Genomic DNA, 11,774 nt, shown 5'->3' with positions numbered 1-11,774 from the left:
ATGGTTGAACATGCTCCTTCCTTGCCTTTTGTTTCTTCTTTTCTTTTGGTTGTTGAATAACCACTTTGACAACAGCATCAAATACGGTTGCATTTCAGTTATGACGATGGCACGTGCAAGTATGAAATCCTGGCTAACGACCTGAAACACTCAAACGTATATGTCATGTACGGTACACCCATCCAATCTTTGGGAGGAATATCAATCAACTTTGTTAAGTCATCTTATCTTCCTTAACTCACAATCCTAAACCCTATATTTTAAACCTTAAAAAAATGTTGATTATGTTAAACACATATCAGACTAATACTCATAGGACACATATCAGTGGTAAAATGTCAAATTAAAAAAATATTTATTAAATTTTTTACAATCCTAACACGATTATAACATAATTTTAAAAAGAATAAATATATTTTTTTTAAATTAAAATTTATTGTATGAACTTTTATTATGATTATGAAAATAAAGAACAAATTATTTTAAACCAGTCATGAAAAACATTTTTCTATAAAAAAATATAAAATATATTTGTACACATAAATCTTTATTTATCAATTTTTATGATTTATAATTATATAATATATAAATCCGTATCAGTCCTATATTTTAAAAGATTATACATATTTAAAGATATTTTTTTTTATCAAAGTTTCACTGAGGAAAGAACAAGGTTTAATGGTTGTCAAATACAGAAAGAAATTGCTTTGAATTCTACAACAAAACATCATAGGCTTTGAATTTTATCGCAGGGCTCATGTATATAAACAAAAAAAAAACAATTGTCGTATAAAAAAATACATCATTCAGGCATGCTCTTGAAAATAAACTAGGCCTTGCCTCAATTCAAGTTGTAAAATTTCAAGTACCCTTTTACATGGGAACTTGCAAATGAGCAATTCATCAATGGTCTTCTTGCTCTGGCTTTTCATGCTGTAGACTAACCAATTGCTTGTAGATGCTTCCAGGTTTGGCCATGAGCCTCTCATGGCTTCCCATTTCAGCAACCCTGCCATTTTGCAGCACTACAATGCTGTCTGCATCACGAACAGTTGAAAGCCTGTGAGCTACCAAAATTGTTGTTCTACCTTCCATCAGTTTATCTAGAGCCTCTTGCACCAGCCTCTCTGATACTGTGTCTAGAGCACTTGTGGCTTCATCCAACAAAAGAATGCATGGATCTTTCAGAATGGCTCTAGCAATTGCAACTCTTTGTTTTTGTCCTCCTGACAACTGCACCCCTCTCTCACCTACCTCAGTTTCATACCCTTTAGGCATTCTACTGATGAATTCATGAGCATTTGCTGCTTTGGCTGCCTTCATTACCTCTATTTCTGATGCCTCCTCTTTTCCATACTTAATGTTTTCATAAACTGTGGTTGAGAACAAAGCAGGTTCTTGCTGAACCAATCCTATTCTCATCCTTAATGATCTCAGGTTTAGGCTTTTGATGTCACATTCATCTATCAGGACTGATCCAGAATCAGGGTCATAAAATCTCATCACCAAAGAAATCACTGTGCTTTTCCCTGAACCACTTTGTCCCACTACTGCTAGACTCTTCCCTGCTGTGACTCTGAGATTCAAGTTCTGGAATATGGTGATGTCAGGTCTCATAGGGTACTTGAAGCTAACGTTTCTAAACTCTATCTCTCCTTTTAGAACAGTTACAATCTTTGAGCTGGGATCATTTGGGGTGATGGAAGTTCTCCTTTGGAGAATGCCAAAAACTGATCCCAGTGCCTGTGATCCCTTGACAATGTCTGGGGTAAGAGCTAGTGTTTCTGCTATTGCCAGAGAAGTGATGATTAAGACCATGAAGGACTTCATGATGTCCCCAAAATTTGACTCTTTCTTCTTGATTAAAACTGATGCATACCAAAGGCCAAGTGCATAGGAGCAGAAAGCCAATAGCTGGGTTATGCCATAGCCAAAACCTGATATGTGGCCCCTTAGAAGAGCTTGTTTGTTGGGTTTGTCCAATTCAGATGCAAACTGGATTGAGATTCTATCTTCTGCGCCAAATGCAGCAACAGTTCGTATGTTGGCAATAGCTTCACGAGCCAAAGAAGTTGCTTTAGAGTAAGCATGGTTATAATCTCCTCCAAACCCCTTGAGAAATAGTTGCTGCAAAAATAATTTAAACTTAGCTATTCTTCTGTTGGTTGTGCACTGAAGAATGATACATGAATCACTTACTAAAATATGCAACATAGAAGAGCAAAACATTGGTGAAGTGGGGTTATGAGGCTAACCTCAGTGATAGAAGCTCCTATGAGAAGGGGAAGGCATGCTACAACCACTGCTGTTAGTTTCCAACTCAATGTGAAGCCAATAACAAAAGCTGTGACAGTGAGAGCTACATTTTGCACAATGGTTGAGAGTCTGTCAGCTAGAGCACTTCTCACTAATGTTGCATCCGCAGCTAGCATGGCTGTCAGTGAGCCAGTGTTGTTCTCATCCTTATCAAACCATGCAACTTCATTGTTCAGAATAGCTGCAAGGTAAATTAAAAGGGTCAGAGTTTTTCATGCCAGAAAAGTTAATGCATGTGATTATAGTAGCAAAGCTTTTGCAGCCATGAAGTACCTGAGAACATTAACAAACGTACACGGGCAGTGAGATGCTCTCCCATCAATGTATAGAAGTAGTGAAGCAGTAGATAAATAGGTATAGTGATAACAGCCACTCCAAGAAATATAAGAGCAACCCTATCTACTTCTTGCTTGATTTTAGAACTCTGAGGAGAATAAAATGCAGTCAAAATGTGAGTGATTCCAAGTGCAAAGAGAGGTGCTTCCATGCCAGCCAATATTGCACCTACCGACCCAAGTACTGCATAGGGCCACTCTGGAGTATTCAGTTTCAGCAAATCCAAAATTGTTGGAGCTGCTGAAGTTGTCTTTGATGGCAAGTGCTGATCACTTGATTGCAGTTCTCCTCTTGTGTCCAACATCAGCTGCTCCTCTAGGGTAAGGTTGTCTGAATGTTCTCTAAAACTAGAATTTCTTGAACTTTCAGAGCGAGATATTGATCTGGAGTTTGAGAGGGTTTGTGATGCCTGCAAACTTACCAGATTCACATACTCTCCATTGTTGGACAGCAATTCCAAATGAGTTCCACTTTCAACCACTTGGCCATTCTTCAACACAATTATTGTGTCTACATCGCGTATGGTGGATAATCTATGAGCAACAACTATTGTTGTTCTGTCTGACATTATTTTTTCCAATGCCTGTTGCACAATGAGTTCTGATTCAGAATCTAGAGCACTTGTGGCCTCATCTAAAAGCAATACTTTTGGGTTTCTGAGCACAGCTCTTGCAATGGCAATTCTCTGCTTTTGCCCCCCTGAAAGTTGAGTGCCACCCTCTCCAACCTGAATTAAAAACAAAATGAAAATTATAGTTTCACAACTAGTTTTATACTATTCTTGGCTTTTAGAAATAAATATATACAATAACTGATATATTGATGATATATTGATAACCTGTTTCACTATACAACCTGTGATTCATAATATGAAAAAAAAGATATTTTCGTTATTTCATGCAAAATAACTGAAATTTTAGGTAAAGAAATGGAGTTGTAAACTGATACAAGTTGTAAATATATCACTTTTAATGTAATAAAAGATAAATTTGAAATTAAATGTTATAAAAAATATTAAAATAATAGTATTAAAAATGGTAATGTGATTGTATAAAAAATGTGGACGGTAATGTATTATTAGCATAACCATCAACATAAAAAGGACTTCTATAAGATAAACTTGATGACTTTTCTATGTTTAGTAGAACACAGATATTATGCAGCTGTTGAAGATACTTATGAAATTGGAAGAAATTCGAGCAGTATTTATTTACCCATTTGAAGATACTGCAAAACTAACCTGAGTTTGATAACCATCAGGCAATGCTTGAATAAAAGAATGGGCATTTGCAGCCATGGAAGCTTGTATGACTTTATCCATGTCTGCATCTTCTTTTCCAAATAAAATATTTTCAGCTATTGTTGTTGCAAATAGTGCTGGTTCTTGACTAACCAACCCCATCTGTTCTCTCAACCACTTCAATTGAAGATTCTTTAGGTCGTATCCATCCAACAGGATCTTACCTAGTGAAAATTAATGCATTAACCTCTCCTCCTAAATATTCAACTCTACATTCACAAAAAAAGGTGTTTGTACTAATAACTAAATAAAAAGTTTTTGGTCTTTTTTTCATATGGCAGATGATGTTGTTAGTTGAGGTATCATATCTAACATGAAAACTTTTAAAAGAAAAAAAACTAAATAAAAAGTGTTTGGCGTAAGTTAATTTTGTCCCTACATTTTCTTCTCTCTACCTTGATGTATCATCACTCTTCTATCTGTTCCCACTTCCCATAAAGGGCCATGGAAATTTCAAAGGAAACCAACTCTTAAAAGGTAATATTAATTACCTGAAGTGGGGTCATAGAACCGTTGAATAAGGGAAACAATCGTGCTCTTTCCGGAACCACTGGGACCAACAACTGCTATAGTCTTGCCAGCACTCACTGAGAAGCTCAATTTTTCAAAGATCATATTGGATCTTGAGGAATAAGAAAAACAGACCTCACAAAATTCAATTTCACCAGTAACTAGTGGCACAACAGTGCCATGATCCAACCTTTTAGAATTGCTTGAAGCGGATGCAATCATGTTCATGATATTGGCTGCAGCAGCACGCCCTTTGGCAATGGAACCAAGATTTGGAGCAGCTTGACCAAGAGCACTTCAAAGAGAAAAAGCCAAATTTGTAACTATGTAACAAAGACACTGATACAACACGAACACGTCATTTAAAAACGTTATTTAAGAGAAGTGTTGGAGCTTTGTAATCCAGAACAAAATTACCAGTTTCTAATGGACTTACAATCCACTAAAGATGACATTGATAATTGTTGTGAACGCTTTTCCTCCATTTGCCTTGTGATGCCTCACAAGTATGCTAGCATACCATAGAAGCAATGCCCAAGCACAAAATAACAAGCCATATGTGAAGCCTACTCCAACTCCTTTTGCCAGACCACCCTTCTTGCCCAAGTTCAGAGCATTATCCAGAGACTTTGAGTATGAACCAATTGCTTTCTCTTCTCCTACAAATGAGTAAACAGTACGCACTTGAGAAATCACCTGATCCACCCAAACATTGGGAAAGAAAAAGATATGTTATGCAAGGCATAGTTAAGGATAAAACACCAATTATGCAACTTCGTTATACCTCAAATAACAACAATCAATCATCTCTAATAACATGAAAAAAAAATATTATTAAACAAAATCTCAATTCCCAAATATGTTTATTTACCTCTTCTGCAACCTTCCCAGCCTCTGCATAAGCTGCTTCACCCTTTTCTGATAAAGTAGACATGATTATTGTATAAGCTCCCCCAGCTAGAGCTATGAGTGGAACCACAGCCAAGGTGAGTAGTGTGAGCTGCCACACTGAGATAAATCCAATGGCAAATCCAACAATGAATTGAGAAAGGTAACGAATGGTGTGGCCTGTCTGCATTCAGCACAATAAACAAGAGCATTTAATCAGCTAAAGAACCAATCTCAGCAATCTTAAAACAACACATCTTCTTTGACTGTCACACCTTGTCACCAATGGCATCTTGTACCAGTATTGCATCACTTGAGATGTGGAAAATGATATTAGAATCCCTGGCTTCATTGTCAAAGAAATCAATATCCTTCCTTAGCACTGCCTGCAAATACTTCAAACGCAAACGTGCCGTTTGCCTCTCCCCTGTTTGCATCCAGAATGCTACCCCTGAAAAATAGTAGTAAAAAGTGATTATGTACTCAGTATATGGTTAATGCTGTAAAAGGGTTGTTGAGGAACACCCAGAAAAGTTAAAGGGCTAATGACAAGAATCTGCACTCCTACTACCACTCAAACCTAACTAGCTAGACTCTAACATCACCTGTTAGAGAGTTTGGAAGAGCATCAGAAGAGTTACTTTACTTAGCTAATGACAAAGACTATCCCTTGTTAGGATCATTACTTAGTGTTCCAACCTCAAGTCCATTGATATAACATCACATTAGGATTAATTAGTGCATATGAGGTATGAGGTATTGTTGGTGTTTCATCACGATTTTGTCCTTAAAAGACATATCAGTGGGTTAGAGAAAGAATGAGTATATAAATTACTCTTAACCTCGACTTTTGAGCGATGTGAGACTATATTGACGGTATCGGAACAATAATTCAAGAATTAAAGAGTTTACGATCCACAGACGATGTCACAGTATCGGAACAATAGTCCCAAAATGTTTACGATCCATAGACGATGTCACGGTTCCAACCTCAACTCCGTTGAGATAACATTGTTATGATCAATCACCGCTTCGATTGATTCTAGCGACGGACTTGAGGTGTGAACTCTTAAAAAGAAAGAAATGAAGTCCAAGTTATAAGATTTACCCATCCAAGCAGATACCAGAACAACTCCTCCAAGGTAGACCAAATACAAAGCATGCTGCAATAAACAAAAAAGCCAAAACTCACTTCATCACATATACACATAAAAAACATACAACTCTAACACAAACACGTTAGAGTCTCATGGTTTATAATCATGGACGTAGCAAAGATGGTGATAGCACCTCAGAAACTCGCGAGGACAATTTGTGAGGGTTATTGGAAAGATGTCCCAAAGAGTCAATCATGCGACCAAACAAAATGAAGAAAACAGGAAGAGCAGCACCGTGGAGACACGAACCAACACTTCCAAGGAACATCAAGACACAGTCAGTTGAATCAGCAGTAGCAAACAAGCCAAAAAACGACACACTCTCAGTTTTGGTTTGTTGGTCCGTTTTAGATGCCACGCCTTGTTCAGGAACTAGTTCCACTTCTGCCATTGTGTTTGAATGTTGAAGAAGAAGATAGAAAGATCAAAGAAAAAAAAAAAGTTGCAGTGTGTTTTATGTTAAAGTTACGGTTGGTGTGTGTTGTTGAGTCTATTCCCGCCAATAAATACAAAGTGGTTAAGGTTTTACTATGCCAACGAACTCTTCGGTTCATAACTATGTTATAGGAAAAATGTTGCATGGGGTGATAACGTTAATTATAGAGCCAACAACCTCTGTGCCGATTTTGTGGTTCCAAGAGCACCATGTTTGATCATGTTACCTGTCACTTCATGAGGCCATGCTTTCTTTGCAATGAGCTTCGTCACTTCACTTGATTTATGGTTGCTAATGGCCATCATTTGGATGGTTTTAATCCAAAGTAGTAGGTGTAACCCTCCAACAAATAAGCATAAAGAGATTGAGATTGTGATTGTGATTGTGATGTTCAGAAAGGTTCCTTCGAACCATGCACTTTGTATTCACAAACTAAAAGAGATGTTTTTCATGTGGAAATGAAAATCAAACTCAAATTATCATGCATATTATCTAAGTTATTTTTTAGATTACATCAAACTCAATTAATTCACTAAACTATATTTTTTAATTGGTTTTCTAAACTGAAAAAAGTTAATCTTACTAAAATTTAACTAAAAATATATACTACATAATAAAATATGTAATTAAAACATATTTTTATAGTCTATTTGAAAAGAGAAATGTTTCACGTTGTATATAATTTTTTTAACAATAGATTTAGAAATAAATATATATAATAAATAGTAAATTTATAATTAAATAATAAAAAATATTAAAATAATAATGTTGGAAGTTGTATAGAATCTGTCCATTATAAATTTATCCTTACTCATCTCACTACAAGAAAATCATGAAATATAAATCAATTTGTAAAAACCAAAATAATTAGTTACAATAATAACTAAATTAGAGACAATTTTAGAAACTAAAAAGAAATTTGATTTCTAAATTAGTTTCTATTATTGTTAAATAGTTTCTAAATTGATATCTAATTAGCAACCAAGGTTTTTGCTAGCAAATTTAGAAACTAAATAATTGGTAGTTAAAACCTTGGATACCAATTTAGAAACTATTTAACAACAAATAGAAAATAATATAAACTAATTTAGAAACTAACTTTTTTAGTTTATAAAATGGTCTCTATTTTAATTACTATGGTAACTAATTATTTTGGTCTCTAAAAATTGGTTTCTATTTAGATTTTTTTTAGTGTCTCAAAATTAGTAAATAGTTTGCGAACTAATAAAAAGTTTATGTGAATATATTAGAAAGTTAATTAATACAAATTAGAACATTTATATAGGTATCTCATTATTATTAAGTCACAATAAATTGTGAAGCTAACTGAGTAACTAATATGATCCATTGAATAACACTATATAAATTTTACCTAGTGAATTTTTTTTCATAAAGTGTGTTATTGACTTTTCTCTCTAACTAGCTCAAACTTTGTTGGTCACATAGGGTTTGACTTCAAAGAGCCCTTTTTCTGCATTCACATCTAGTTGTCAAACATTAATGCTCCATAACTTTCTACCTATGTTAAACCCCTTTTGCTTCTATATACTATTCAATCTTCAATAAAACTTTATCTTTTGAGTCTATCACTTAAATTAATTTTAAGATATTAATTTCTGAATTTCTATTAGAAGATATATTGCATTTAAAGAAAATAGAAAAAATGATACACTTAATGGAAATATACACGTACATGAAGTTTTATGGTGTAGTCTTTTATTTATTCACTTATATGTGTTTGCTAAAAATAGCTCAGATTTATTCCTATGTACTTTTACGAGAGAAACATAAGAAGGAGAAATTATATTCAAAATTCATTTTTCTTTATTTAAATAACTTATACATAAATTTAAAGAAATTATATGAAATAATTTGTATAAATTAGTTTATACATAAATAATGTGAATCAAGATATATGATTTTATCCACTATTCACCATTAGTAATCAATAAGATTCACATCTATGACTTTTAAAAATCTAATTTATATTTTTCTTGAATACTATAATTTTTAATATACATTATTCTCCTAACTCTTTCTTCCTACACCTCCATACTTTCTTGTGCCACCCCCATATTAAATATGAAAATACCATTCTATCTTTTTTTTTCACCTCCTTAGATTTGAAATAATAATGGATTATGTAATCCGGAAGCTAATAACACATCTGAAAAAAAGCTTCCGGATTACATAATCCAGAAGCTAATCTTATGTATAGAAAAGACTTCCAGATTATGTAATCCGGAAGCTAATCACAAAAGACTTCCGGATTACATAATCCGGAAGCTAATTCTGAATCTAGAAAAAGACTTTCGGATTATGTAATCTGGAATATTGAAAAGGATATTTTTGGAATACAAAAAATTTATGGAGGTGGCACAAGAAGGTATGGAGGTGCAGGAAGAAGCAGCCTATTCTCCTTCCCTAATTCCTTACCATGGTAACTTCAAACATTGAATTTACACAGCAACATAAAAAAATTGAAATTGGGCTAGAAATAAAAGAAAGGGAAACCACCAGATTGGGCTTTTGTTGTTTTCATTTAAGAGCCCAACCGGGTAAAATAAGGTAATTGTTTGCTAAACAAACGCCCTTCAAAATTTCAACTTTCTTAAAACCTAATTTTGGAAACCTCAAATTTCACGAAAATAAACTTATGATTTAAAAAAAAAAATCATACACAAAAATGAGCAAAAGTAGAAATAAGTATATATGAAAAAATTGGTTACTTTGAACTAACCCACTAAAATCCGGGGTTTAGATATTATTTTTTAGTTCAAATTAAATGTGGACTATTTTGGCCCGATTCAATAATAATAATAATCCAATATGAACCTAGTTTGTAAAAGTTAAAATAAAATCAATTTTTTATAGAATTTTAAATAGATAGGTAAAGGCAAGGCAATTTTTTTATAGATCTAAATTAAATTTACACATTTTTTTATATTTTTTTCAACTTTTAATTGGTTAACCAACTTTTTTAAAAAATTTAAAGGAAGGAGAATATTAAAATGCATGTGCAGATCTTTAATTAAGAATTAGTAAGAGTAGATTAATGGACTATTTGTTTCAAAATGTTTAGGTTCTCAAATAAATTTTTATTTTTTATGGAACTTTTTAAAGATATTTGAGCCTCTATTTTTTCAGACATTTTTTTATATATTCAAATATATAATTTTAATATCATATGAAAACTTATTTGGAGCCTTTATCTAAAAGTGAAACATTAAATTATTAAATTTCATGTCAATCATACATGTATATCTAAAACTATATTTTCCACTTTAAACGCATATCTTATTTCTTAAGAAAAAAAAAAGTGAGACACAAAACAAATGCACCTTATAGATTACTTCTATGATTCTTATTTATGAAAACAGACCGTTAAAATATATGGATGATTTTTCAGTATAAATTGTTCTTTAACTTTCCGTTTTAATCTTTATATTAAAAAATTGTACATTCTAGTTTCTATTAAGAGATATCTTTTTATCTAGTTTTGTCTTTTTTTATTGTTTTTCTAACAATATAAAATCTAAGGAAGCTATTAAAATATAAAAATTATTTATATAAAAATACATTTTTTAGTATAAAGACCAAAATAAAAAAAATCATGAAAAATGGTGAGCTAAACAAAATAAATGCATCAGCACAGTTTCATATATCTTATAACATGTGCAGGACAATTACATAATCTCATTAAAATAACCAGAAAGATTCACTATTATCATAATTGATTAATGTAACATGTTAAAAAGAAACTAAAGTTCATTGTTTTGTGTGCCCCAGATTAAAAAACACTGATGGTGCACACAAACAAAACAAGTAAACACCATTGATAACAACAAGGAAAAAAACTTCATCGTACTCTTAGATTTCGTAGGTTAATTAATTACCACACACTAATCTTCAATGTGTTTCTGCATTGCAACTAAGCTTTGATCTTCTCACACAAAACTTTGGCACTGGCAAACTGCTTGGTGGTGGTGACAAATTGAACACCCAACTTGAAAAGTCCACGTTTTCAGTGCCATATCCAAATCCTTTCCCTGCCGTTGACCTAAACGACGACGTATAAGCCACCGGAGTTGTACGAAGCCCCATTGTCGGTTTCTTCGTGAGTTCCTCTCTCATGCTCTGCTTTGGTTTTCTGTTGGAAATTTCTTTGCCTCTGTTTTTTCCCCTGTTCACAGCACTTGCAGAAACTGTGGGTAAAGGAAGCAGTGGCGGTTGCTGCTTTTGGTGATAACAGTAAAAGGAAGAAGACAACTCAAATGGGTAAGAAGGAGGAAGATTCATGAGACCTGCATAGGTTCCAACATTGATCTCACAAGGATTTGACATGAACTTGCTTCTGCTGTTCTTCTTCTGGATTTTCATTCTGTTTTGCTTGTTGTTGGCAGCAAAAACTCTCTGTTCATCTTGGTGTGGCTTCAAAACACCATTCATTTTTGTTGCCACAACAACACAAGGTACCTTTTCTATATATAATCCTTATTTATAGAAGAGTAATTAATGCAGAACTATTATAAATGACAAAAATAACTTTTAAAGCAATTGCATGTTTAGACTCTTTAATAGTAAATGTGATCCTTGGTTCAGAAAACAAAATAAATTCAGAAAAATGTTATTGTTCTAAACACTTTTCTTTAATCTAGTGAGATGTGTTTTACAAACAATTTTTTTATATAATCATCAAATATATATATAAAATAACAATTAGATTGAAAAGATGAAGAGAACAATTTTGGTAAGTGTTAACCACTTAACCTATATATAATAGAAGATTTTGATCACATGAATGGATCTGTGTAGTTATTTTCTATGCATG

General features: G+C 33.2%; 2 protein-coding genes across 3 annotated transcripts; both read right to left on the bottom strand.

Annotated features, from left to right (window-relative positions):
* Window positions 1-730: 730 nt before the first annotated feature.
* On the bottom strand, window positions 731-7,028 carry LOC137816331 (ABC transporter B family member 13). 2 transcript variants are annotated; one of them, XM_068619424.2, is made up of 10 exons: window positions 6,641-7,028; window positions 6,459-6,513; window positions 5,626-5,801; window positions 5,334-5,534; window positions 4,899-5,158; window positions 4,444-4,757; window positions 3,893-4,116; window positions 2,590-3,379; window positions 2,256-2,497; window positions 731-2,127 (listed from the first exon to the last, which is right to left on the bottom strand). In XM_068619424.2, exons 1-10 carry the CDS (start codon window positions 6,896-6,898, stop codon window positions 904-906), a joined length of 3,744 nt encoding a protein of 1,247 aa, XP_068475525.1. In that variant the 5' UTR covers window positions 6,899-7,028; the 3' UTR covers window positions 731-903. The 2 variants fall into 2 exon arrangements, with proteins under 2 accessions (XP_068475525.1, XP_090149822.1); XM_090293696.1 differs by having other exon boundaries at window positions 3,893-4,111; window positions 6,641-6,985.
* A 3,694-nt stretch (window positions 7,029-10,722) lies between these two features.
* Window positions 10,723-11,458, bottom strand: LOC137816330 (uncharacterized). Its single transcript, XM_090297049.1, has one exon. The coding sequence runs from the start codon at window positions 11,390-11,392 to the stop codon at window positions 10,853-10,855; it is 540 nt and encodes a 179-aa protein (XP_090153175.1). The 5' UTR covers window positions 11,393-11,458; the 3' UTR covers window positions 10,723-10,852.
* Window positions 11,459-11,774: the final 316 nt, after the last annotated feature.

This window comes from Phaseolus vulgaris, chromosome 1 (genome assembly GCF_051622355.1).
Source record: "Phaseolus vulgaris cultivar YP4 chromosome 1, ASM5162235v1, whole genome shotgun sequence".
Taxonomy (NCBI): domain Eukaryota; kingdom Viridiplantae; phylum Streptophyta; class Magnoliopsida; order Fabales; family Fabaceae; genus Phaseolus; species Phaseolus vulgaris.
This window is presented reverse-complemented; position numbering and strand designations above follow the sequence as displayed.

Excerpts from the sequence above, each read along its gene's own strand:
- LOC137816330 (XM_090297049.1), bottom strand. The coding sequence starts at position 11,392 with ATGAATGGTGTTTTGAAGCCACACCAAGATGAACAGAGAGTTTTTGCT.
- LOC137816331 (XM_068619424.2), bottom strand. The coding sequence starts at position 6,898 with ATGGCAGAAGTGGAACTAGTTCCTGAACAAGGCGTGGCATCTAAAACG. Across the intron at positions 6,514-6,640 it reads TGTCCTCGCGAGTTTCTGAG|CATGCTTTGTATTTGGTCTA; the intron begins GTGCTATCACCA and ends TGTTTATTGCAG. Across the intron at positions 5,535-5,625 it reads AAGATGCCATTGGTGACAAG|ACAGGCCACACCATTCGTTA; the intron begins GTGTGACAGTCA and ends TGCTGAATGCAG.